Consider the following 27,785-nt stretch of genomic DNA (forward strand, 5'->3'; position numbering starts at 1 on the left):
CAGGGAAGGGCCGGAAAGGCTGGAGCTTTTCCCACCAGGAATGGATGGCAGGACCTTCCATTGTCACCTGGGGCACCCCCTCCAGAGCACCCCAAAGAGTGGGTCCAAAGGTCAGACCTCAGTGCCCAGCCCTGTACCCTCCCTGTCACGGGAGTACAGGGGCTCCCAGCCGCCCTGCCCCGCCCCAGACCAGCCTTGGTCACACTCAGAACAGAGGGCATGGGGGTCTGGACCGCCAGGAAAGCTGCTGGCAGAGGTGGCTAACCCCAGCCACGGCAAGGCGGGGCTGGTTTTAGCACAGGGGGTTAGTAACATTGTAGACAGTGGAGAATAAGAAAGTGTTAATTTGGGGCTCAAAACCAGGAAAGGTATTTTTTCAAATTAACCCAGGGAGAGCCATGAACGCACAGTTCATAAAACGCCGTTATCGTCCATAAAACTGATGCAGCTGCCCCTGCGAGACCCCTATTAGACATCGGGGTCCGTGCCCTCAGCCTTCCTCCTGAGTTATGGGGACAAAGGCTGGGCTTTAGTGCATCAAATCTGGCTGACAGAACCGTCTGAGGGAGCCACGCCTGGGTCCTGCCCGCCCAGGGTCCACCGGCTCAGCTGCAGACCGTTACCCATGCGGGGCGACCGGCCACGCAAGCCGCCACTGTCTCCCTGACGCCTCCGCAGCAACGGCCAGGGTGAGGTTTGGCAGCGCACCTGTGACATCACCTGATGGAGCTGCAGGGACAGCGGCTCAATCTCCAGTTTCGTCACCTAATGATCATTGGCCTGCAGGGGTATCCAGAAGCAGGTCCCCCCGAGTTCCTCCTGCCGCGGCTTTGCCCACTGCTGCTGCTGAATCTTTCCCTGGAGCCTTCCCGGCCGTGCTGCCCAGCCAGCCCTGCATGCAGCCCCTCCCCTCTCCTGCCGTTCATCTCTGTGGCACAGGGGCCTGTGCCTGTGTCTCACTTCCTTGCACTTCATATTTTGGAGTGGGAGCGTTACTGGTGGCCCCCCATGGCCCCTGTTGTCCGTGTCACCTGTCAGCTGAGGGGCATCCCCGGCACCCACTCTCCATGCACAGCCTCCTCTGTTTGGACACACCAACCCTCCCTGGGCATGACCCTGGCAGGCACCCTTTGCAGGTGAGGAGTTCCAGGAGGGCACAGGGTCTGGTCCAGCCCCAGCCTTGTGCATCACTCAAGCAAGGGACAGAACCTGCACAGAAATGTGCAGTCATGGGAGGAACGTTCTGGAAGCATCTGCCAGAAGGCACCTCTGAGGCGTCTGCTGTCCCCTCCATGAAGGCACAGCTGGGTTTGTGATGCCAGGGCTGCGGGATGGCAAGGGCAAAGCTGGGTGCAGGGACCCCTGCTCCAGGAAGGGAGGATCCAGCCGCCCGGGGGCCCTGCACGAGGCTCAGCTGCAGCATCTCCACAGGCCATCCTTATCATCAGCGGGAACCTCAGCTTCCTGAACTGGCTGACCATGGTGCCCAGCCTGGCCTGCTTCGATGACGCCGCCCTGGGGTTCTTGTTCCCCTCCGGGCCAGGCAGCCTGAAGGACCGAGTTCTGCAGATGCAGAGTGAAATCCAAGGCGCATGGCCCAAGCCCAGATTCGGTAGGTGGCTGAGCCCAGGGACCCTGCCCCACTGCCCACGGGCATAAGAAAGCCAGGTGGTGCCAGCCCTAGAGCCTGCCCCTGTGGGTTGGGGGTGCCAGGGTAGGGAGTGAGTCAGTGTTGTCCACTGTGTAGCATGCCAGGAACAAGGTGCCTGACGTCAGGTGCTGCTCCGTCCCCGGGACCCCGGACAGCTGACCCTTAGTGAGCACCAGCTGGGGTCTCCCCAGGACAGGCCAGGGGCGGCTGGGGTCTCTCTGGGGACAAGCCAGGGGGCGGCTGGGGTCTCCCCGGGGACAGGCCAGGGGGCGGCTGGGAGCCCCACCTGGAAGATCTCACTCCCCTGCCAGGCTCTGTGGTGCGGCGTGCAGCCAACTTCTCTCTGGGCGTCCTGCTGGCCTGGCTCAGCGTGCCCGTGGTCCTCAACTTGCTGAGCTCCAGACAGGTCATGAACACCCATTTCAACTCTCTTCACATTGTCAACACTTACGGGGCTTTCGGAAGGTATGGGCCCAGGGTCCCCGTCTCCCGGAGCTGGGTATGGAGCTGGGTATGTGAGGAGACTCAGCCCTGACCAGCCACATTCAGGCGGTGTTGGAGTGCGGGCCCCCATGACCCCAGCCCCACCCCAGCGTGACCCAAGCACAGGCCATGCTGTCCCCATTACCGGGCCTGGACATGCAGTCCTCCTCCATCCTGGTCCCATCAGGCAAAGGGGCAGGGCCCAAGATCACCAGGCAGGTGGGCTGCGGCCCTGGAATGCCTACTGGGGGCGTAAGGAAGAGGCGACCAGGCCTTGACCCCCTGAGTGGGAATGCCAGGTAGTGCTGCCTGAACACAGGTGCTCTCCTTGCCCTGGGGCCAGCCCTTTGGCCTCTTCCCCCCTCGTGTCCACCCCGAGCTGCCGAGGGGCATGGGGCACATGCCGGCTGTGGCTGGGTCTTCAGGGGCAGGGAATGTGCTCTCGAATGAGCCCCTGGGGCCAGTCCCCAAGAGTACTCCTCAGCCCCACCCAGCCTCGCAGTAGCCCCTGACCAGGAGGCAGGTGGGGGTGTAGGCCCTCCACCTGGGCCAGGATGGTCAGTCGGGGAACCCCCCCATGCACCCCACTTAGCCCAGCCGGTGTGTGATGTGAGCCTGGCCTGCCTCGGTCTCCTGGCAGCATCACCAAGGAGCGGACGGAGGTGATCCTGCAGGGCACAGCCAGCCCCAACGCCAGCGCCCCCGACGCCGTGTGGGAGGACTACGAGTTCAAGTGCAAGCCAGGCGACCCCAGCAGACGGCCCTGCCTCATCTCCCCGTACCACTACCGCCTGGACTGGCTTATGTGGTTCGCGGCCTTCCAGGTGGGGGACAATCCCCGGCGGGTGCACGGACCCACCTGTACCCTGCCCTCTTCTGCCCTCAGATGACAGGTTCCCAGAGCACCCACCGAAGGGGCTGGTGGGGAGGGGGAGGGGGATGGGGGGCGGGATCCTGCCTGAGCTGAGAACTGAGCCCACACGACATCCAGGCCCAGCCCCAGCGTCCCCCAGGGTCCGCCAGGTGGGGTCTCATGCCAGGAATCCCAGCCTGGGTGCCATAGCGAGACCCTGAATACAGAATTAGCAGCAGGTGAGGGCGGCACCTGTGGTTTCAGCTACGTGGGAGGAGGAAGGATCGATTGAGCCCAACCGCTGCAGCCTCAAATCATGACGCCATTGCACACGAGCCTGGGGGACAGAGCCAGACTCCGTCTCAGAAGACAGGAAGGAAGGAATCCTCAGGGCTGGGGGTGGCAGAGGCACTCACGACAGAGCTGCTGTTTCTGTCTTCCTGGTCCCACCTCAGCCACCAGAAAACTGAGCCTCAGGGAGGCAGGGCCCAGACAGAGGGAGCTGGGGCGGACAGGCTCCGGGGCGCCCAGGCAGGGGGAGCTGGGGCGGACAGGCTCCGAGGCGCCCAGGCAGGGGGAGCTGGGGCGGACAGGCTCCGAGGCGCCCAGGCAGAGGGAGCTGGGGCGGACAGGCTCCGAGGCGCCCAGGCAGGGGGAGCTGGGGCGGACAGGCTCCGGGGCGCCCAGGCAGAGGGAGCTGGGGCGGACAGGCTCCGAGGCGCCCAGGCAGGGGGAGCTGGGGCGGACAGGCTCCGGGGCGCCCAGGCAGAGGGAGCTGGGGCGGACAGGCTCCGAGGCGCCCAGGCAGGGGGAGCTGGGGCGGACAGGCTCCGGGGCGCCCAGGCAGGGGGAGCTGGGGCGGACAGGCTCCGGGGCGCCCAGGCAGGGGGAGCTGGGGCGGACAGGCTCCGAGGCGCCCAGGCAGGGGGAGCTGGGGCGGACAGGCTCCGGGGCGCCCAGGCAGGGGGAGCTGGGGCGGACAGGCTCCGGGGCGCCCAGGCAGGGGGAGCTGGGGCGGACAGGCTCCGGGGCGCCCAGGCAGGGGGAGCTGGGGCGGACAGGCTCCGAGGCGCCCAGGCAGGGGGAGCTGGGGCGGACAGGCTCCGGGGCGCCCAGGCAGGGGGAGCTGGGGCGGACAGGCTCCGGGGCGCCCAGGCAGGGGGAGCTGGGGCGGACAGGCTCCGGGGCGCCCAGGCAGAGGGAGCTGGGGCGGACAGGCTCCGGGGCGCCCAGGCAGGGGGAGCTGGGGCGGACAGGCTCCGAGGCGCCCAGGCAGGGGGAGCTGGGGCGGACAGGCTCCGGGGCGCCCAGGCAGGGGGAGCTGGGGCGGACAGGCTCCGAGGCGCCCAGGCAGGGGGAGCTGGGGCGGACAGGCTCCGGGGCGCCCAGGCAGAGGGAGCTGGGGCGGACAGGCTCCGGGGCGCCCAGGCAGGGGGAGCTGGGGCGGACAGGCTCCGGGGCGCCCAGGCAGGGGGAGCTGGGGCGGACAGGCTCCGGGGCGCCCAGGCAGGGGGAGCTGGGGCGGACAGGCTCCGGGGCGCCCAGGCAGGGGGAGCTGGGGCGGACAGGCTCCGGGGCGCCCAGGCAGGGGGAGCTGGGGCGGACAGGCTCCGGGGCGCCCAGGCAGGGGGAGCTGGGGCGGACAGGCTCCGGGGCGCCCAGGCAGGGGGAGCTGGGGCGGACAGGCTCCGGGGCGCCCAGGCAGGGGAGTGAGGCCAGCAGCTGGCCTGGGAATGAGTGGTCAGGGCTACAAGGAGCATGCGAAGCAGGCGGCCCCTTAAGGGGACCCCAGCCAAAGAACTGGGGTGCGACCGCCCAGGGAACCCACCTGCAGGAAAGCCTCAGGACCACACGCTGCTGTACGGACAGAGAGGCTGGCGCAGGAGGGAGTGGAGGGCACGGCCGAGCATCTGGGGGGACTGTGCCTGGACAGCGCGTGGCGCAGCCATCTCCAGCCCGACCTCTCCTCCCAGACCTACGAGCACAATGACTGGATCCTCCACCTGGCCGGCAAGCTCCTGGCCAGCGACGCTGAGGCCCTGTCCCTGCTGGCACACAACCCCTTCGCGGGCAGGCCCCCGCCCAGGTAAGATGCCCTCCTCTGTTCAGGGGTCTCCCCCAAATCCAGGTGTCTTCTGGGTCCCACCCACCTGTACCCACACCCCACTTGCTTACAGGAAGTGCCCGCAGAGGCAGGAGGTGGGGCCTGCTGGGAGCAAAAAGGCCCCCCCCCATCAGCCTTGGCATCAAGGCTGGTCCCACCCCTGCTTCATAGCCCACTCAAACCAAACCTGCCATGGTGAGAGGAGCCAGGACAGCTACTCTGGACACCACGGCCAAGGTCCCTGGCCGGGCAGAGCGCCATGGTTCACACCTTTGTTGAGGCATCCTCCGGGTGCCTGCTCTGCTTCTGGCCTGGAGAGGCAAGAAGGACAGGTGGGGCCTTCACTCCAGGAGCCCCAGGGCCCATGGTGAACTGGGCAGGGGACTCCTGTGGGCCGTGCAGCCTGGCCCACCCTGGGCAGGGACTTGGTGACATCCCAAGGAGGGAGCCCTGTGGGGTGAGATTCTCGGGAGCCAGAGGTGGCAGCCATGGGGGGAGGTCACCCTCCTTCCCACACCAGGGATGGCTTTCCACACTCCACGCAGGGGAGCTGGGGTGCAGAGGAGACGCCCAGGACCCTGAGCACTGTGACCAGAAGACAAGGTTTTGGAGAGAGCTGGGGCCTCCCAAAGAGGAGCAGGAGGCAGGGATGGTGCCCCACTGGGGTACAGGAGGGGATCTGAGGACAGTGTGGGGTGGGGTCCAGGGTGGGGCAGAGCATGGAGGATTGGAGACACCCACATGGCCAGACCTGGGGTGGCCACTCTGACAAGCATTTGCATCCCCTGCCCCACATGGTTGGGACTGAGCAGCCCCCTGGAGGTTGTAAGAACAGAGCAGAGTCGGACTGCCCATCCCTCCCCTGCGCCGTCAGCCGCCAATTCTGACGGGAAACATAGCTGTGGCTTTTCCCTCCAAGAACACGCGGGAGCTGAGACAGCTGCAGCCTCTGCAGTTGCTCACAGCTGTCTGGAGGCCCCAGCAGAGGAGCTGGAGGGTAGGGGTGGGAGGGGGCACTGAGGTCCAGAGAGGCAATGGAGCAGCTGGGCCCTGAGTCTGGCAGCCCAGGCAGGGTACTCCTGGCCAAGCGATGCTTCCAGGGCTGCTTCCCCAGCACTGGTATTACGGGGAGCTGGGGCAGAGGGGCGATGGGGTTCCCTTCTCATGGGGAGTCTCCATCCCAGAGCCTCTGGTGGGGCGGCTGCCCTCCTAGCTGGCGCCCTCAGACAGGCCACCTTCCTATGAATTAGTATGAAGCCCCAGGTGACTTGCCTGCCATGTGTCCACCAGCAGCCCTGGGAGCCCGAGACCTTGCAGCCTGGACAGGCAGACGTTCACCTCCTGGCTCACTGGGGACCTGGCCCCAGAACTCGTCCTTCCAGGCTCAGTACGGGTCTTCTCTGTTACTGCCCCCATCTCAGCAGCCTTCAGAGCCCCTCCACCCCCACCCCAGATCGCGGCCTCCTCGGTGCCTGGGGACCCTGGAGCTGGCCCAGAGGAAGGTTTGCCATCGTCAGGTCGTGAGGGAGGCCTCTTCTGGCAGAGTGCGCAGTCGAATGGTCTGTTTCTCAGCCAGGAGGTGCTGAAAAAAGGAATCATGTCAAAGCAGTTTCAGGTCCATCCATGGGTCCCAAAGTACCTAAAAGGATGGATACTGTAAAAACCAAGTGTGAAAAGCAGGAACTATTTTATATGAGCCAGTAATGAGTTAACATTTAGGGAAAACATTCAAAACATCTGAAATATTGAACATTGCCACACACCACACCTCTCCCCTGTCTCCATGATACACGTGTTTGGCAGCTGGAGCAGGCGGTACCATGACAGGCCGTGGCCCAACCGTGGGCCTGCATTTAGTTCGTCATCGACTTTAAAACTGGAAGATGGAGCAGACACTTATCCCTGTTCCTCCCACTAAGGGCGACCAAGATCCCTAGACGTTATATATAAAACAGGAAGACTAAAGGTGAGAGAAGAGAGCCCACCAGCAGGGCCCTCGGGATGGAGCCACAGCCCCAAAATGGCGGTGTTGCCTGGGCTTGCTTTCTGCCTCACTTTCTAGACTTGGAGGTGAGGAAACTGGAAACCCAGTAATGCCAGCAGATATGGACAAACACCTCAACAAAAATCTGCTCTCTCGCTAAAGGGCCAGAAAAGAGCAGCCTAGCAAGACGGGAAATTTACAGAAAATAATCACCGCTCCAGCCAACACCACAGAAAAAACCATGGCCCCACCCACACCGGCAAGGCATGGAGTAGGGAGCCTGGACTCTCCTCCAAACGGCTGTAAGCGGTAACCACCCCTCGCTGGGGTGCTACCAGAGGAGGCCAAAAAGGAAGCTGAGATTTTCATCTAAGTGGGCAGGAAGGACCCTCCCCCTGCCCGCCCCCCGCTTCTGTGGTGTCAGTGGAGACCACAGGAGGAGCCTGGACTCCTCCCACCCCAGCAGTACTGAGGGGCTCCTCCCCGCCACAGTGGTATTACATACTAACTAGCAGAAAGTCAGGACCTTCACCACCACCCAGCAGTGACCAGGCCACCCCCGCCATAGTGTCATGGAGGCCTAGTGCGTAGCCACGACTCCCATCCTACCCGAAGCAACAAGGAGTACCCCCAGTCAACAAGGAATACCCGCAATGTATCCACCGGAGTTCTACCCCAGCCTGGCTGTAGCAAGGCAATACCCCACTTCTCTACCAGCATGACGTCAGAAGAAGTCATCTAAACCAGAAGGTTTACATAAGATCCAAAATCTCCTAATACACATAATGTTTGGTTTTCAGTGGAAAACTCACTTGTCATAGCAGGAACCAGGAAGACATTGAACTGGTGAAAAAGGGCAGTCGACAGATGATAGCACCAACATAAGAGAGGTATTAGAATGACTTCACAGAGATGTGAATGCAGCCATCGAAAAGGCATTCAGGAAGCAATTATGAACACAACTGATAAAAATACAGCCTCAGCAAAGAGAAGATTTTTTAAAGAACCAAATGAAAAGTTTACAAGTGAAAAAATAACTGATATAAAACACTCAACATCTGAATGGAAAGGATAGAGGAAAGAATCAGTAAACTTAAACATAGAAAGTACCCAATGGGAACAAGAGAGAGGACATAGAAGGGAAAAAACAGCAAGAGCCTCAGGGACCTGTGGGACTGAGACTATAACAAAAGATGCAGAATTCATGTCATCAAAGTCCTAGGAGGAAGAGAGAGCGAGTTTTAGGGCCGAAAATGTACTTGGAGAAATAAGAACTGAAAACTTCCCGATTTTGGCAAAAGGGGCAAACCTACAGAGTCAATAAACTGAGTGTCAATAAACTAAATAGGAAAAACCCAAAGAAGTTCAAATCTAAACACATCAAAGTCAAATTTCTAAAAACTAAAGATAATAATACATTGCCAGCCTGGTCAACATGGTGAAACTTCATCTCTACAAAAATAAAAAATTTGAGTATGGTGGTACATGTATGCCTGTCATCCCAGCTACTCAGGAGGCTGAGGCAGAAGAATTGCTTGAACCTGGGAGGCGGAGGTTGCAGTGAGCAGAGATCACACCACTGCACTCCAGCCTGAGCAACAGAGCAAGACTGTCTCAAAAAAAAAAGGAAAAGAAAAAACATGGGTAAACACAATAGACCTTCCTTCTCTTGAGTTCCCAATCATGTTTGATGGTTAAGCAAAGGCTATAAAACTGTCTGAAGTAGTTCAAAGTTTATGTAGAGGAAGTATTTAAGATAATTATAAATGGATGAGGGCAAATGGACATAGAGGTAAGGTTTCTATACTAAACTTGAAGTGGTAAAATGACATCAGTAGGCTATAAGTTATGTGCCAAGAACAGCCAGTAAAAAACAACCTATACTAACATACATTGGAACACACTATTGACAAATCAAAATAGAATTCTGAAAACACATAACCCATAGGAAAGCAGGTTGGGAAAAACAAATCAGAGACAGAACAGATGACAAGAAGTAGAATGGTGAACTTTATATTAAATGTAAATGGTCTAAATAAACCAATTAAAGGATAAAGATTGACCAGATGCAGTGGCTCCCTCCTGTAATGTCAGCATTTTAGGAGCTGAGGCAGGTTTATCACTTGAAGTCAGGAGTTCAAAATCAGCCTGGCCAATATGGCAAAACCCTCTCTCTACTAAAAATACAAAAATTACCCAGGCATGGTGGTGCATGCCTGTAATCCCAGCTACTCAGGAGGCTGAGGCTACAGTGAGCCAAGATCATGCCACTGCACTCCAGCCTGGGCAACACAACAAGACCCTATCTCAAAAAAAAAAAAAAAAAAAAAAAGTAACTTGAATATATGCATCAAGAGCTTATGCCCTGATAAATCCAGCATAAGTTGAAAATATAAGTCAAAATGTGTTTAGTACACCTACCAAACATTAATCGTAGCTTAGCCTAGCCTACTACCTTATACGTGCTCAGAACACTTACATTAGACTATAGTGGGCAAAATCATCTAACAGGCCTATTTTATAATAAAGTGTGGAATATCTTATGTAATTTATTGAATACTGTATAAAAGTGAAAACAGGATAGTTGTCTGGGCACTCAAAGTGTGGTTTCTACTGAGTGCATATCACTCGCACCATTGTAAAGCTGAAAAACTGTCAGTTGAATTCTTGTAAGTTAGGGACCAACTGTATAGGCAGGTTGAAAGTAAAAGGATAGAAAAAAATATCATGTGAATATTAATGAGAATAAAGGATTCATTGTATTAATGTCAAAGTAGACCTCAGTGCAAAAATTATCAGAGACAAAGATGTCCAATGAGAAAAGGCCCAACCCACCAAACAGACGTAGCAATCCTAAGTGTGTGCACTAAGCACAGATCTGCAAAATATGTGAAGAAGAAAAACAACTGAAAGGAGAGCCAGACAAATCAACAATTACGGTTGGATGCTTCAACACCCTTCTCTCGACAGCTGATAGAATAAGTAGATGGAAATTCAGCAAGAACATAAAAGAGCACCATCATCGACAAACAGGACCTAATGATGTTTATAGAATATGCCACTCATTGAACTGAATAATATGTCACATTTTCTGGGACGTAGTTAAACTAGTGATGAGAAAGAAAGCCTCAAATGCATACATAAGAAAAGAGACATGAGAGGTTAGAAAAGAGGGAAGATCTCAAATCAATAATCTTACCTCAGCTGGGTGCCGTGGCACGCACCTGTAGTTCCAGCTACTCAGGAGGCTGAGGTGGGAGGATTGTTGGAACCCAGGACGTTGAAGCCAGCCTCTTGCCATGAGGCAACACAGGAAGACCCCATCTCTTAAAAAAAAAAAAGAGAATAATAATCTAAGTGCAAGATTACGTGAATAACTAGGAAAAAATTTAAAGCAAGGAGCAGTAAGAAAATAAAAGCAAAAAATGAAATTGAAAACAATATAGAAACTTATTGAAACAAAGAGATGGTTCTTTTAAAAGACCAATAAAATCAGCAACCCTCTAGTAAGAATGACAAAAGGAGAAGATATGATTGCCAATTTCAAAGGTGAAAAAAAGAGGCCGGGCACAGTGGCTCATGCCTGTAATCACTGCACTTTGGGAGGCCAAGGCACGTGGATCACCTGAGCTCAGGAGTTCAAGACCATCCTGGCCAATATGGTGAAACCTCGTCTCTACTAAAAATACAAAAAATTAGCTGGGCGTGGTGGCCTGCGCCTGTAATCCCAGCCGCTTGGGAGGCTGAAACACGAGAATCGCTTGAGCCGAGACTGCACCACTGCACTCTAGCCCGAACAATACCCTGAGACCATGTCTCGAAATGAAAAAGAGACATCACTACAGACCCTGCAATCCTGAAAAGGATAATAAGGGAATACAACAAACATCTCTACATACATAAATTTTTTTTTTTTTTTTGAGGCGGAGTCTCACTCTGTCGCCCAGACTGGAGTGCAGTGGCCGGATCTCAGCTCACTGCAAGCTCCGCCTCCCGGGTTCACGCCATTCTCCTGCCTCAGCCTCCCGAGTAGCTGGGACTACAGGCACCGCCACCGTGCCCGGCTAGTTTTTTGTATTTTTTAGTAGAGACGGGGTTTCACCGTGTTAGCCAGGATGGTCTCGATCTCCTGACCTCGTGATCCGCCCGTCTCGGCCTCCCAAAGTGCTGGGATTACAGGCTTGAGCCACCGCGCCCGGCCCAACATACATAAATTTTATAACTTGGATGAAATAGACCAATTTCTCGAAAAACACAAACTACCACAACTCACTTCGTATGAAATAATTTAAATAGTCCTATAACTAGAAATTGAATTTGTAATTTTAAACTCCAAAAAGAAATATCCAGGCTCAGATGGTTTCACTGGAGAATTCTAAGATTAATTTCCCAGAAAATAGAAAAGAAGGAAAAACATCAATTTATGTTTTATTTTTTTTTTGAGAGGTTCTCACTCTGTCACCCAGGCTGAAGTGCAGTGGCACAAACATGGCTCACTGCAGCCTCGACCTCCTGAGCTCAAATTATCCTCCCGCCTCAGCCTCCCAGGTAGCTGGGACCATAGGCCCACACCACCACGCCTCACTAACTTTTTTAGTTTTTGTACAGACGGGGTCTTGCCATGTTGCCCTGGCTGGTCCCAAACACCTGGGCTTAAGGAGTCCTCCCACCTCAGCCTCCCAAAGTGCTGGGATCACAAGCGTGAGCCACTGTGCCCAGCCTCAATTTATTCTATGAAGCTAGTGGTTCTTTGATACCAAAACCACACAAAGATAATATGAAAAAATAATATTACAAGCCAATATCCCTCAGCGATATGGACACAAAATTTTTTTAACAAAATATTACTAAAGGCCGGGCGCGGTGGCTCAAGCCTGTAATCCCAGCACTTTGGGAGGCCGAGACGGGCGGATCACGAGGTCAGGAGATCGAGACCATCCTGGTCTACACGGTGAAACCCCGTCTCTACTAAAAAATACAAAAAAACTAGCCGGGCGAGATGGCGGGCGCCTGTAGTCCCAGCTACTTGGGAGGCTGAGGCAGGAGAATGGCGTGAACCCGGGAGGCGGAGCTTGCAGTGAGCTGAGATCCGGCCACTGCACTCCAGCCTGGGCGACAGAGCGAGACTCCGTCTCAAAAAAAAAAAAAAAAAAAAAAAAAAAATATTACTAAATAGACTGGGTACAGTGGCTCACGCCTGTAATCCGAACCCTTTGGGAGGCTGAGGCGAGCAGAGCACCTGAGGTCAGGAATTCAAGACCAGCCTGGCCAACATGGTGAAACCCTGTCTCTGCTAAAAATAGAAAAATTAGTTGGGCTTGGTGGCTCACGCCTGTAATCCCAGATACTTGGGAGGTAGAGGTTGCAGTGAGTGGAGATCATGCCACTGCACTCCAGCCTGGGCAACAGTGAGACTCTGCCTCCAAAAAAAAAAAAAAAATTACTAAATAGAATTTGGCAATATGCAACAATTCTGCACCATGACCAAGTAGGGATTGTTCTGGGAATGAAGGTTGGTTCCCTATTTGAGAATCACCCAGTATGATCCACATGTTACCAGCTAACGAAGATAACTCACATGATCACATCCGTCACTGTGGGGAAAGCACTTGACAAGTTTAACATCCATTCGTGATTTAAACCTGGAAAAACAGAGAAGGAGAGGAAATTCCTCAGCTGGATAAAGAGCATCTGCACAAGCCCTGCAGCCAGCATTCTACTCGGGGGGAGGGAATCACCCTTCACCATTCAGATCCAGAACAAGAAAGGATGTCTGCTCTAACCGTCGGATCCAGCACAGTGCTGGAAGCACTGGCCACTGCAATACGGCAGGACAAGGAATTCAAAGGCATGTAGATCACAAAGGAAGAAACGAAACTGTGCCTGTTTACAGATGACATCATTGTCCTTGTAGGAAATCCCAAGGCATCCACCAAAAACACGCCTAGAATTAAGTGAGGCTGGGTACAGTGGCTCACACCTGTAATCCCAACACTTTGGAAGGCCAAGCCAGGCCGGTCACCTGAGGTCGGGTGTTTGAGACCAGCCTAACATGGAGAAACCCCGTCTCTACTAAAAAAAAAAAAAAAAAAAAAGTACAAATTAGTTGGGTGTGGTGACACATGCCTGTAATCCCAGCTACTTGGGAGGCTGAGGCAAGAGAATTGCTTGAACCTGGGAGGCAGAGGTTGCGGTGAGCTGAGATCGTGCCACTGCACTCCAGCCTGGGTGACAGAGTGAAACTCCATCTCAAAAAACAAGAAAATTAATAAGTGAGTTCAGCAAAGTCAGAAGACAACAGATCAACATAAATGATTCAGTAGTATTCCTGTATACTAGCAATGAACACACAGACACCTAAATTAAATACGCAGAACCACTTACAACCACTCCAAAAAGTGAAATACTTAGGTATAAACCTGACAGAACATGTGCGGAACTTACATGCTGAAAACTGGGCAATGCTGCTGAAAGACGTCAGCTCACATCTAGAGACGGCCACGTTCGCGGGTTGAAAGGCACAACAAAGTGGAGATGACAGTTCCTTCCAGATCGATGGGCAGGTTTAATGCAATTCCTATTTAAAAACCCTAGCAAGATGTGTTAATGGGTAAGGACAAGTCATCCCAAGTTCTCTACGGAAATGTAAAGGAATTAAAATAGCTAAAACCATTTTGAAAGAGAACAAAGTGGAAGGAATCTCTACGCAGTTTCACGACACAGAACCACAGTAGTCAACACAGTGTGGTACTGACAGAGGGACAGACATGCAGATCCATGGAACATAACAGAGAACCCACAAATAGACCCACACAAACATGCCCGGCTGAATTTTTTTACAAAAGCGCCCAAGCAATTGCATGGACAAAAACAAAACCTTCAACCCAAGTCTTACCCTACAAAAAAATAACTCAAAACAGATCCTGGACTTCAATGTAAAACATAAGACAATCAACTTTCAGGGCCAGGCATGGTAGCCCACACCTGTAATCCCAGCACTTGAGGAGGCCGAGGTGGGCAGATTGCTTGAGCTCAGGTGTTTGAGACCAGCCTGGGCAACAGGACAAAACCCTGTCTCTACTAAATATACAAAAAATTAGCAGGGTGTGGTGGTGCATGCCTGTAGTCCCAGCTACTCGGGATGCTGAGAGGCAGAGGTTGCAGTGAGCCAAGATCGTACCACTGCACTCCAGCCTGGGCAACAGAGCAAGAGCCCATCTCAAAAAGAAAAAAAAAAAACTTTCAGGAAAAATAGAAGAAAATCTTTGGGATGTAGGGTCAGGCAGAGTCATTATACTTAATACTAAAAGGATGATCTGTAAAAGGAAAAATTGATAAATTGTAATTAATTAAAATTAAAAGCATTTGCTCCATAAAAAACCCTGTTAAGAGGACAAAAATAATTTTTAAGCTACAGACAGAAAATATTTGCAAGCCACGTATCTAACAATAGGCTAAAATCTGGAATATGTAAAGAAGTTTCATAACAGTAAAATAATCCCATTAGAAAATGAGCATGGACAGGAAGAGACATTTCACCAAAGAAGGTCCACAGATTGCAGATAAGCCCAGGAGAAATGCCTGTCATTAGGGAAGCAAGAACCACCGTGACACCACTCACACCCATCCCGTGACATCGCTCACACCCATCCCGTGACATTGCTCACACCCATCCCATGACACCACTTACACCCATCCTGTGACACGTCGCTCACACCCATCCCGTGATGCTGCTCACACCCGACCCATGACACTACTCACACCCATCCCATTGACATCACTCACACCCATCCCGTGACGTTACTCACACCCATCCCATGACACCACTCACACCCATCCTGTGACACGTCGCTCACACCCATCCCGTGACACCAGTGACACCCATCCCGTGATACTGCTCACACCCATCCCGTGACACATCGCTGCACACCCATCCCATGACACGTCGCTCACACCCATCCCGTGACACGTGGCTCACACCCGTCCCGTGACACATCGCTCACACCCATCCCATGACACCACTGACACCCATCCCGTGATACTGCTCACACCCATCCCGTGACACATCGCTCACACCCGTCCCGTGACACGTCGCTGCACACCCATCCCATGACACGTCGCTCACACCCATCCCGTGATACTGCTCACACCCGTCCCGTGACACATCGCTCACACCCATCCCATGACACCACTGACACCCATCCCGTGATACTGCTCACACCCATCCCGTGACACATCGCTCACACCCGTCCCGTGACACGTCGCTGCACACCCATCCCATGACACGTCGCTCACACCCATCCCGTGACACGTGGCTCACACCCGTCCCATGACGTCACTGCACACCCATCAGAATGGCTGGAATAAAAGTAGCAACAACCCCACATGCAGGCAAAGATGCCAAGAAATCTGGTCACTCGGCTGTTGCTGGGAGAGTAAAATGGCTCCTCAAAAACGAAACCCGAAATTGCCATGGATTCAGCAGTTGCTTCCGTGGACGTTTAAACCGGAGAGTTGAAACCCAGGTTGACGCAGAAACCCGTGCAGAGCTTTACGGCAGCTGTAATAGACAAACACTGCAACAAGCTCAGCTGTCCTTCACAGGAGAGCAACCGCACAAACTCGGGTGTGCTCACGCCACAGACGCTGGTCAGCGACAAGGAGGAAGCCTCCATCACGCGACCTAACGGAACCAGAGAGTTGGCACGAATGAGAATCGCCTGCCCCGCGGGTACATGCCACAGCATTCCACTCATACCACGTTCTTGAACTCATACAAGGAGGCCGAAGGGCGGGGGTGGGTGCGGAAGGACATGGGGGTCCGGGCGTGGATGGGGCCCATGTCTGTAGTCTCAGTGTCAGGCCTTGGCTGGGATCCTTACTATAGCTGTGCCAAGCTTTTGCAAGTAGGGTCTGTTCAAAAGGGCTGGGAGATCCCCTATTTTAAACACTCTGGGGGTGGTGCCATGGCCTTCTCGGGTACTTTGTAGGAATGAAATGCAACCCTTCAGGCCGCTGGGGGCCTGGGGCCCCTTCCCACCAACCTGCCATTGGCACAGAGGCTTCTGACCCTTTCCAAAACCCTTTCCAAACTGCAGTTCCAGCTCTTGATGTCAGAGACCAGGGCCCGGACCCCCAGGCTTTGACCCTGTCCTGAGAAGGAACAGAAAGCAAGAGCAGGAATTTGGGAAAGATGGGCGATCCCACTGCAGAGGCCTTCCTGGGACCCCCCCACCCTCCCGGCAGGGTTTGGGAGAGGGTGGGCCTGTGTGGGGTCTGCGTTGCCCCAGCAAGGCCCAGGAGAGCGTGCGGGGACCATGCTGCCAGCACAGCCCAGCGGCCGCGCCCCAGCCTGTCCCTTCAGCTGCTGCTGATCTGCTCACAGATTGGTTTCGGGGTCCACTGTGACCTCTGCCTGGCACCACCTGGCTCAGTCCCCATGCTGGCTGCTGCCGTCCACATAGCCAAGAACAACCATGGCGGCCTCGGGCCCAGGGGGTCCAGGAAAGACCCCGGGGCCCAGGGCAGTGGGCAGTGCCCTCCTGGAGCAGACGGGAGCTACCAGCTGCCAGCATCGCCCTCAGTCTTGGCTGCCCGGGAAGTTTTCCAAAGGCCCGACCCCACTCCTCTTGGAGCCGCTGATCCCTCTCTCCCATCAGGTGCCTCAGGGACCCTCCTCCACCCAGAGGGTCTCTGCCTTCCCGGTTTTCCTGGGGCAGTTTGGACTTGGGGGAGAGGAACCATCATCCATCCATCACACCCCAGACCCAAACAGACCCAAAGCCAGGAGGAGCAGGGTGGGCCCAGAGGCCGTCATCCTGCCAGCCCAAGGGGCACAGCCCAAGGTCTCCACCCGGAGCCCCAGGGGCACAGCTGTGTGCAGGTCACCAGAAGCCCCGAATAATGACAGCGCCCCAGAGAGTGGGCACCAGGCCCTGGTGCCGTGTGAAGCCGCCAGCACTTGCCTGGGCTCATTCCAGGGGCCATCAGAGGGCCCTGTTACGGCTGCACCCTCACACTCACCAAGCAGCTGGGGCCCAGCTCTGCTGTGGATCCCAGCCAGGCAGCAGCCGGCCTGCGGGCTGAGATGCTTCCGCTCCTGCTGCACAACTGGGAAGGGCCTGGAGGCCGGGAGCTGGCGATGGCCACAACGCCGTCTGGCGCCTTCTCCTCCGGGGCAGCCGAGCAGCCCTGGACACGAGGGGCTTCGTCTCACCCCCAGGAGAAAATGCCCAGTCCTCCGAGAGTCTAGTGAGGGCTTGCCAGCCGGGAACCAAGACCCAGTGTGGCCTAAACCAGGCCCGGCCACCATGGTCAGGCAGAGCTTACAGAGAGACCTGCCTGCTGCCGCGGTCCAGAGGAGATGGGGGAGGGACCTTCATCCCACTCGGGCCTGTCCGAGGCGAGCAGGCAGCCAGTATCTCCATATCTCAGGCAGGAAAGGGCCTGAAGCCCTGGGGAGCAGAGGCTGTGCCCTCAGGAAATAGGTCCCAGCCTGGCTCCCTCACAGCCTCGGGCTGCCCTGTGGACCGAAACCCCCAGGCACCTTGCGGCAGGGCTGCCATGATGGTGGAGATCCCACGCCGTGAACAGCAGGTTCCTCTCCGTGCCTTCCCAGGCGGGGGGCACTTGGGGCTCAAACTGGGGCCTTGGGAACTTCCTTGGGCCTGCTCAGTGCCACCCTTGAAGCCCCTGGCCTTCCCCGGGCCGGTCGCTCTGCCGTGTGGGCTCTGCCATGTGGCCCTGCTGGGTCTCCTCTCGCGGAGCTGCCCACAGTCCGCCCTTCCCCCTCGCTGCACTGTTCCCTGCTGAGGGTGTGGACTGCAACAGTCGTCCTGCCCGGGGTCTGCTGGGGGTCTGCCTGTGCTCGAGGTGGGGGCTCCTCATGCAGCCGCTCTGTCCGTGGAGGACCCCTGTGAGCAGCTGCAGCTCAGCAGCAGGCCGAGGAGCCGGGTCGGGGGCTGGGAGTCCCAGCAGGCCCTTGGCTGACACGTGCCCCCTTGCAGGTGGGTCCGAGGAGAGCACTACAGGTACAAGTTCAGCCGTCCTGGGGGCAGGCACGCCGCCGAGGGCAAGTGGTGGGTGCGGAAGAGGATCGGAGCCTACTTCCCTCCACTCAGCCTGGAGGAGCTGAGGCCCTACTTCAGGGACCGTGGGTGGCCTCTGCCCCAGCCCCTCTAGATGTGCACCAGAAATAAAGGCAAAGACCCAGCCCCTCGGCAGCTCAGCAACATCTGCCCTTCCCTGTGCCCGGCCCAAGCTCGGCACCGCCAAGAGAGACGTGGAGAGAAGAGCGGTGGGAGCCAGCCCCCAGCGCAGGGGTCCTGGGTGGGGTCTGCTGTCACACACTGTGGTGGCTCCCTGGCCCTGCCCACCTGGGGCCTCACATCCTGGCCAACCCTTGTCCCAGGCGCCAGCCTTCTCAGGGGGCTCTGATCTCCCGTCCGTCCCACCCTCCTCCCAGAGGCCCAGCCTGGGGCTGTGCCGCCCACAGGAGTTGAGACGATGGCCATCCTGACACCTTCCTCCACTACAGCCCTGACCACAGGTCCAGCCAGGGAGCTCTCGGGGTCCCCAGCATCCCAGGGGCTGGTTTCTGTTCCCCCCTCAATGGTGTGTTCCCAGCCAGGTCCTGATCCTCAGGGCTGAGTCCCCATCACGTCTGGGGCAGCCGAGCCCTTGCCCCACAGGAAGCTAGACACGCCCGGCCTGGATGTGGGGTTGGACAGGCCATTTTCTGTCCTGTCCCTCACCACCCCCGCGACAGCCTACACACATCCCACACATGCAGGCATACATAGCCCATGCACACATGTGTTCTGGGCCCGGTTTCATCCCCCAGTGACTGGTGTCTGTGAGGTGCAGACGGACACACCACACACCCAGCCCCACCCTCCAGGCTGTGACCGCGCTGCCTCTGAGGCCTTAACAAGGCCCCTCAATCACAGGACAGCTGCCCGTGCACACTGTCATCATCGTCGGACAGCGTCTACTGCATGTTTTTCTATTATTCCTATTCTTATGCCATATCTATTACATATTTTTCTACTCTTCCTATTATACCATTTACCAGCTTACTCGAAAACAAACTACTTAAATGAAGTTCTTGTGCCTCCCTCTCTTTGGCGTGGCCATGCCCCCAGCCCACACTCCGGTGCTGGGGCAGCGGGTGACCGAGCGGGACTCAGGCTTTGGGGGCGGAGAGGTGAACAGGTGGTGCTTTGCCTGGCGACCCTTCCAGTGCCTGCTGTGTGCGGGAATACTTGGAGTTAAATGGGAACGAGCAGGGGTGCCGGCCCTGCTGGAAGGAGGCAAAGCTCTGGGGCAACGCCTCCCTCACCCAGGACGCTGTGAGGCTGGGTCCCGGGAGAAGTCAGAAGTGGGTCCCACCGCAGGACAGAGGCCCTCCCCTCTCCTCAAGCCTGGGGGGCAGCCACCCACCCCTTCCCCGTCTCCATCCACGATGCCCGGAGCCGTGATGCCCATGGCTGAGCCACTGTGGGGGGCCCCGGTGGGGACAACACGGTGGTTCAGGCAGAGGAGGCCGGCTGCGGTGGGCACAGTGCGGGTCTGTGTGGAGCCCCCCCTCGGCCTAGCCGGGGGGCGGCCAGTCCAGGTGCGAACAGAGGGCCCGTGTTCCAGCTCCCGGGGAAACAGGGCGCCCTGTGTCTGTGGAGGGACAGACGGGGCTTCAGAGGGACGCGCCAGGAGCCAGCCAGTCTAGTGGAGCAACCCCGCGGAGCTGTCGGCCACGGGGGCCTGGGGGCTTCCCGGGGGCTCTGCCATTGGTGGGGCTCAGCCCTGTGGCACAGCTCAGAGGCGGGCATCTCGGGCAGCGGCAGGAGTTGTGGGGACCCAAGGGACCCATCACCCGGGAAAGGCTGGTGCCAAGGGGTGCCCCTGCCCAGCCTCTGCAAGGGGGAGGCCAGAGGAGCCAGCAGCCCTCTGTGTCCCCTGCCCGGAACCCTCCCATACGGCTGCCCTCCCCATGGTGGGTCCCGAATCCCACAGCCCCTCCTCCCGGGCTCCTCCACCCCGCTCCAGGCTCCTCTTGTCCCAAGGCAGCTGTGCACCACTAGTCTCCCGGGGACCCCGCGGTGGGGCTGCAGGTCCTGGGCAAGGGGGCAGGGGAGGAGCCCACGGCAGGAGTGACTGGGCAGCCCGTTCACGGGACCCACAGCCCAGAGGCGCCGCAGCACCGTCCTGGGACCACGGGAAGGACCTGTAAGAGCCCTGGAGCAGCCACCCTCATCCTCCATCGGGGATAGCAGCTGTGACTTCCCAGGGGACCTGGCGGCAGGGTCACAGGGCGTGTGGGGCCAAGTCACACAGTATGAAGCGGACCAGTGGCCGTGGTTAAGCGAGTCGTTTGTGGTGTGGAGTGCACTCCCGAGGCTATGCGTCCACCACCCACTCTGTCCGGCCCATTTCTGTCTTCCAGACAGAGCCCTCAGCCCCAGGAAATCCATCTCACGCCTCTGTAGGTCTCCCTGTTCAGGACGCTTCATATAAACAGAATCGTGGCCCTCAGCCCTCCCATTGGGCTTGTCAGCTTCTTTCCCTGTGTCTGAACTCTCTCCACAGCCTGTGCGAGATGCTCCGCCCCCCGCCACCTGTGTTCTGTGTGATGGAGGGTCCTGCCTGCCGGTGCGGGGCAGGGAGGCCAGTGGCCCCCACACAGGTCAGACTGATGCCTGTGGTCAGGAAGTCCCCTGGGACCCTGGGGGCGGAGGCCTGGGCATCTGAAGGGGTGCTCAGGGGTGGGGGCCATGGTGTGATCTGCCCTCCCCCTCTCGGCCAGCCTCGGGGGCTTGTCACTGTGGAGGGCAGGTCTGCTAACACCCCTGGGCACCCCACCAAGGTCACGAAAATAGGGGGGGCCCTGGACCCAGCTGGGAGCCTCAGGGACCCACTCCATGGAGCCCTTGGCTCCGATCCATGAGTGTCCAGCCCTGCTTGGGAAGACCCCCTCACCCGCAGGCAGAGGGGCCCTAATGGTGGGGGTCCAGTCTCCGGATCCAGAGTCCCAGAAACGTCCACTCACCTGGGGCCGACAGTTGACCTGAGGTCGGGTTGTGACAGCCTTGGCTGGAATGGAGCCTGCACTCTCTGCAGACGCAGAGCCCGTCACACCTGACCCTTCCGAAGCTGGGTTCCCCTTACCCCATCAGTCCTTGGCAGATGGTCCCAAGGCCTCACCGCACTGAGCCCATCTCCCCCAAATGTCTGGGGTCCCTGTGTGGTCAGGGCTGTGGGGCCTTTGCACTAGCAACCACTGCCGGCACCCACATGGCAACCCCCTGGCTCCCCGGAGCTTGCTCTGTGCTCTGACACCAAGCTGCCCCTGGTCCTGCGCCAGGCCCTCAATGTGGGTTTGCTGGGTCAACCATGGGCCTGGGGGAAGGGAGAGGCACCCTGGAGTCCCCGGAACAGCCTCCCTGGCTGGGTCAGACTCTCAGCCATCCTCACTGCAGCTTGAAGGTCTCAGGCTGCCCAGGTCCTCATCTGGGCAGGAAGGTTTGGGAGAACGGCGGCTTTGGAGCTTTAGATCAGCAATGCACGAGAATACCACAGACGGTGGCAGCTGGCCCACAGTGGCAGAAAAAAAAAGCTCCCTTGTCAAAACAGTGTGGCAGCAGCATGGAGACCTAGAGAAGGACGGGGCACAGTAACCACCTGAGGAATTGTCCCACGCATGCAACCACGTACCTTCCAACAACAACGACCCAAGAAATCGCCCCACACGTGCAGCCTGGTACCTTCCAACAAGAACGACCCGAGAAATCGTCCCACACGCGTGGCCTGGTACCTTCCGACGAGAAATCACCCCACACGCACGGGCTCTGAGACCATTCAACGGGAAGACGATGGTCTTTTCAGCAAATGGTGCTGGGAAAGTGTTATCTCCACATGCAAAATAATGAATGAAGCTGGCCCCTTACCTAACAGCATACACAAAACTTAACCCAAAAAACAGGATGAAACACCTAAACGTAAGAGCTAAAACTGTAAGACTCAGAATAAAACCTGGGAAAATCTTTATGACATTGGATTTGGCAGTGATTTCTTGGCTATGACAGCAACAGCACTGACAACAAAACAGAAAAGAAATTGGACTTCATCAAAATGTGACATTTCTGGCCGGGCGCGGTGGCTCACACCTGTAAATCCCAGCACTTTGGGAGGCCGAGGCGGGTGATCACCTGAGGTCAGAAGTTTGAGACCAGCCTGGCCAACATGGTGAAACCCCATCTCTACCAAAAATACAAAATTAGCCTGGCGTGGTGGGCACCTGTAGTCCCAGCTACTCAGGAGGCTGAGGCAGGAAAATAGCTTGAACCCAGGAGGCAGAGGTTGCAGTGAGTTGAGACCACACCACTGCACTCCAGCCTGGGCAATAGAGTAAGGTTCTGTCTTTTAAAAAAAAAAAACGGTGGCTATAAATGAGGCTGCAGAGCTGCCCTGAGCTGTTTGTCTGTGGGAGCCCCGCCCTGCAGGAGCAGCCACAGCTGTAACCCCGCCTCTTCAGTAAAGCTGTTCCTTCCACCTCTGGCTCGCCCTTGAGTTCTTTCCTGGGCAAAGTTAAGAACCCTCTTGGACTAAGCTCCTCTTTCGGGCTCGCCTGCCGTGCATCAAAATCATGTGGCCATGTGGAGACTGTCTGGGGTTGCTCAGAATGTTCAGTGTAGATGGATGACCACGTGGCCCCACAACTCCACATCCACACAGAGACCCGGTGCTCACGCCCGTAATCCCAGCATTTTAGGAGGCCGAGGCAGGTGGATCACCTGAGGACAGGAGTTCGAGACCAGCCTGGCCAACAGGGTGAAATCCCGTCTCTACCAAAAATACGAAAACTAGCCACCGTGATGGCGCACGCCTGTAATCCCAGGTTTTCAGGAGGCTGAGGCAGGAGAATCGCTTGAACCCGGGAAGCAGAGGTTGCAGTGAGTCGAGATCGTGCCATTGCACTCCAGCCTGGGTGACAAAAAAAAAAGAAAAAAGAAAGAAATTGAATTTGTGATTTAAAACAGAAAACTTGAGGCCAAGATGTTCCATCCAACACTTGGTAGAGAAATAACACTGTCCTATCCAGGCTCTGCCAGACAATGGTGGAGGAGGCAGCCCTCCCCCTCATACACCCACCCGGACGGGAGGCAGCAGCCACTCTGGAAAAGTGTCAATTCTGGAAACGTGAAACGTGAACTTCCTCAGGAAGCAGCCACTCCACTCCTAGGTGTCTGCCCAGGAGAAATGAAAGCACAAGGGCGTGTAAGCAGTGTTTACAGCAGATTGATTTACCACAACCAGGACCCGGGCGATGCCGGCATCCATCAGCAGGAGGACGGGTGAACCAGGTCATCTTAGAGCCATCGTCCTCAGCAAGAGGCACATCTGGCTGTTGATACACACGGCGTCGGACCCTCCAAAGCACCGTGCTCAGCTAAAGAACAGACGAAAGAGCTCACAGGGCACGGCTCCACTCAGGGAACTCCAGGGAGGATGGCGACCCAACCCCAGTAACAGACGCAGGCCCATGTCGCCAGGGCTGGAACGCAGGGAGATCTGGAAGAGAAATGTTCTGAGTCTCGGCTGTGGTGCCAGGTACCCTTGTCGGAAACCGTCGGTTACATTTAAATGGGTGCATTTTATGTCTGGAAATCATGCCTGGCTCTCTGGATAAAGCCCTGATTTGTGTGGCTTCGAATTTCTGTGATGTAAACACCGCCCCCACCCCCATGTCTGATTCAAGCCCCCAACACATCCTCACTCAGCACAGAGCTGGGCAGACGTGCACCACCGGCTCCGACCTGCTGGTGCGAGCCCGTCTCACCTCGGGGAGTTTATTTGGAAAATGAAATAAGCACGGAAACGTGTCAGCGCCAGGCTGGACTCAGCGAGCGCCAACGCCAGTGAGACGCAGAGCAGAGAACGCTGGTCACAGAGCAGCTGGGCAGTGTCTGCTCGGCCGAAGCCCAGTCCGGGAGAGGCGGGCTCTGCACCAGGACGTGGAGGCTCCAGGGTCACAAAACCCCGGGGGCCAGAGACGAAGACAGCGAGTGACCACGGTCCGTCCAGGGCAGAGGGAACAGAGGCCACACAGAGCGTCACAGCCACGACTGGAAAGCCCAGACACGTCACAAGCCCGCGGCCCGGGTCAGAGGCGGCGGACGGCGGGCGGCCGCATGCACCAGAACTGCAGCCACGCGTGGAAGGGACGGACCCTGGAGGCACGGGGTCTACCCTGCTCTGGACCCGGTGGTGGCCACACTGAGGTTCACCCCGTGGACACTCTGGAGCTCACCCTCCACTGTGTGTGCTGCTTTGCATGAGTTCTGATCCACACGGAAACTATTATGATCGGAAAGTCTGTCACTGCGGAGTGTGAGCGCCTCCGGTTCCCAGTGTTGTGCTGTTGTTTTGAGATGGAGTCTGGCTCTGTCACTCAGGCTGGAGGGCAGTGGCGCGATCTGGGCTCACTGCAGCCTCCGCCTCCCGGGTTCAAGCGATTCTCCTGCCTCAGCCTCCCAAGTAGCTGGGAATACAGGCGCCCGCCACCACACCCAGCTACTTTTTGCATTTTTAGTAGAGATGGGGTTTCACTATATTGGCCAAGCTGGGCTCCAACTCCTGACCTCGTGTTCCACTCGCCTCAGCCTCCCTAAGTCCTGGGATCACAGGCGTGAGCCACCACGCCCAGCCTGGGCTGCACTTCTGAGTCCCTGAAGCTTCTACTGTGTTTATTATGAAGAGCTGAGCTGGGGCTCGTCCTCCAACACGTGCTAAGGAAGCGGGAGGAGACTCGGCTCCGTGCAGGGCCATCGTGGCTCCCGGCGTCTCTGCCTCTTCCATCTTATTTTGTATTTCTGCTGATGGTCAACCCCAGGCAGCCTGAACACAGCTGCCCCGCCCCCTGCATCCAGGTCATTGTGTCCACCCAGCGATATGCTCCCCGGGCTGGACCCCTTTTTTTTTTTTGAGACAGTCTCACTTTGTCGCCCAGGCTGGAGTGCAGTGGCACGATCTTGGCTCACTGCAAGCTCCACCTCCCAGGTTCAAGCCATTCTCCTGTCTCAGCCTCCTGGGTAGCTGGGACTACAGGCGCCCGCCACCACGCCCGGCTAATTTTTTTGTATTTTTACCAGAGATGGGGTTTCACTGTGTTGGTCAGGATGATCTCGATCTCCTGACCTCGTGATCCGCCTGCCTTGGCCTCCCAAAGTGCTGGGATTACAGGTGTGAGTCACTGCACCCGGCCCCCACACCAGACTTGTCTAAACTCAGCCTCTGAACCCACCACAGGCCGGACATGCGGCGCCCTCCCCCAGCCTCATGGCTTTGAAAGGAGCTGGGGGCCCCGGTGTCTGCCTATCCAGGACACCTTGTTTTAAGGGCAGTGAAAGCCAGGAAAGCCATGGCCAAAGCCAGCAAGACCCAGCGAGGCCCACGCCGCCCTTGCTCCTGTCGAGGGGCAGGCACCTGTTTGTCCTCAGGGAAGGTGGTCCTCGCCACCGGCTCTGGTCAGGGCTGCATCTGGGCCGCCAGGGCCAGGATGTTCGGTGCCAGCCCTGCAGCTGCGGGGCCTTCTGTGGTGGGCACACATTTGCATCTCAATGACCCTGATTAATATTTAAGGAGTCAGCTGTCTGAGCCACACGGAAAAAAAGGGTGAAAAAAATGCCTTGTTCCTTTAAAGGGTGGGCTGCAGGCTCCCCATCAGGTGGCCTCATCTCCCCCACGACGTCCACGCTCACAATTCTCCCCCATGCAAAAGATACGCGGCACCATTAGCCGGATCAGGGCCTGTGTCCCCGCCAGGGCCGGCCCTATTGTGAGCCACACAGCTGCGGGCTGCTGCCCCGGCCCGTCTGCCTGCCCTGCCCTCTCACAGCCCTGTCTGGTGGAGGTGGACGGCACAGCCCATAAGGCAGGGGCCGTCCTCAGGGGCGCCTCAGCCAACCCACCCCAGGCCCAGGGGCATCCCCTACTTGGTCACTGTCACCCCCTCCCCAGGGGTCTCCCCAGCCATTGTCCACGGTGCCTCCGGGGCAGGCGTGGCCAGGCCTGCTGTTCCTGTTGTCTGTCCCCCCCGGGGAGGGTCTGAGGTTGGGTCGTGACCCCAGGACAATGGGGACACTGGGCGGAACGCTGTCTCCCTAAATTCATGGCCACCCGGAGTCTCAGAACGGGACCTCTTTGGAACTCGGGTCTCAGCAGATGCGATTAAGGGGAGGGCCTTGAGATCAGGTCGTCGTGGATTGAGGGCGGCCCAGACACAAAGACGGCTTCGTAAAGCCAGGACTACAACACACACCAAGGGAACGAGGCCGTGTGAACTCGCAGATTGGAGTGACCCACCCGCCCTGGGGCGTCCGGCCACGGAACTGGAAGGAGCAGGAAGCATCGTGCCCGGAGCCTCCAGAGAACACGGCTCCAAGACACCGAGACTCACTTCTGCAGAGCTGGGCGGAGGGGGGGACACCTCACCGTTGCCTGGAGACACAACACAGCCCTGAGTTTTGCCGCAGGCCCAGGAGACGAGGCCCCAGCAGGAGTGGGAGGCGGCGCCTGCAGGCCCAGGAGCCCCACAGACCCGGGTCTGACCAGGAGAAGCACATGGAGGCCCCCTCCTCAGCCAACCGTCCCACCACCCCCTCAGCCTCCTGCAGCAGCCCCACCCAAGGCCCAGGATCAGGTCCCCAAGCCCAAGTCAGAACCCACAGCCCAGAGTTCCCCAGCCCAGGGTGAGGTCCTGTGGCCCAGAGTGAAAACCCACGGCCCAGCTGAGAAGCTGTAGTCCAGGGCCAGGCCCCAAAGCTGAAGGTCAGGCTGGGCCTCTGCAAGCCCCGCACCCCGAGAGGAGCCAGTGGGCGTCCCCTTCGCACACTCATGGGGACCCTGGGGAAGCCAAGACGCAGCGGCACCGAGGAAAGCACAGGCCCCTCCTGGGAGGAAGGCTCTGCCCGGGCTCGAGGCTGTGGCTGCAGGATCGGGGCACCCGAGGCCACCCATGCCCGTGAGGGCACCAGTCTCCCGAAATGCAATAGCAGGGGCGGTTCTTTTTTCCTTCACCTGCCTGAGGTGCTGAGTGGACAGGCCCTGGGGGACCTGGGGACGGAGGGAACTGGTGGCTGGTCCCTTCCTGCCATCCCTGGTCCAAGTGAGTCTGGGAGTTTGGGGGGTTCACGGGGGCTGGTCGGCGGGGCCTGGGAGAAGACCCCCGAGGGACAGGAGCTGGCATTGTGCTTTGTGACTATTTCCCAGGGAGAAAAACCCCATGTTCACTGGGAGGGAAGGGGAGGAAGCATGGCTGGGGCACCAGGACACACAGGCACCGGTGACGCCCCCTCAGGCCAGGGGGACACACAGCACCTGCGTGGAAACACGTGCACGCACCAGCTCACGGCACACTTAAGTACACAGCCACGGGTGCGGCACCTGCTAACGTCAGTGTGGTAAATTATGTGAATGGAAAGGTAATTTGGAAATAGGAGTGAGGCACGTGGAGCGGAGCCTCTGCCCGGTGGTTGCTCTTGACCCCGGAGGTGACCACACCCCAGCCATGTCCCTGAACCAGCCACGGCACAGAGCAGCCTCTGCACGGAGCAGCCTGGCTGAGCCTTTTCTGGTCTCCAGCCCCTGCTGCTGGGCCTGGCTTCTGCGGGAGGAGCCACCAGGTCCAAGATCTCAAATACCCACCTGAGAAAGG

General features: G+C 57.5%; 2 protein-coding genes across 5 annotated transcripts in view; both read left to right on the forward strand.

Annotated features, from left to right (window-relative positions):
* Positions 1-19,174, forward strand: part of LMF1 (lipase maturation factor 1) — a 99,810-nt gene extending 80,636 nt beyond the window's left edge. For 2 of the 4 annotated variants that reach the window (XM_030924554.1, XM_030924553.1), the window contains exons 4-8: positions 1,432-1,612; positions 1,963-2,116; positions 2,775-2,958; positions 4,961-5,073; positions 18,082-19,174. In XM_030924554.1, coding sequence (XP_030780414.1) covers positions 1,432-1,612; positions 1,963-2,116; positions 2,775-2,958; positions 4,961-5,073; positions 18,082-18,256 — 807 coding nt within the window. In that variant the 3' untranslated portion in view covers positions 18,257-19,174. Of the gene's footprint in view, positions 1-1,431; positions 1,613-1,962; positions 2,117-2,774; positions 2,959-4,960; positions 5,074-15,679; positions 15,807-18,081 lie in introns of all 4 variants that reach the window. The other 2 variants (XM_030924552.1, XM_010387788.2) reach the window with 2 other exon arrangements.
* LOC115895204 (translation initiation factor IF-2-like) lies at positions 15,898-18,289 on the forward strand. Its single transcript, XM_030924556.1, has one exon. It carries the CDS (start codon positions 16,552-16,554, stop codon positions 17,560-17,562), a length of 1,011 nt encoding a protein of 336 aa, XP_030780416.1. The 5' UTR covers positions 15,898-16,551; the 3' UTR covers positions 17,563-18,289.
* Positions 19,175-27,785: the final 8,611 nt, after the last annotated feature.

The sequence above is a fragment of the Rhinopithecus roxellana genome, chromosome 20 (assembly GCF_007565055.1).
Source record: "Rhinopithecus roxellana isolate Shanxi Qingling chromosome 20, ASM756505v1, whole genome shotgun sequence".
NCBI classification, from domain to species: domain Eukaryota; kingdom Metazoa; phylum Chordata; class Mammalia; order Primates; family Cercopithecidae; genus Rhinopithecus; species Rhinopithecus roxellana.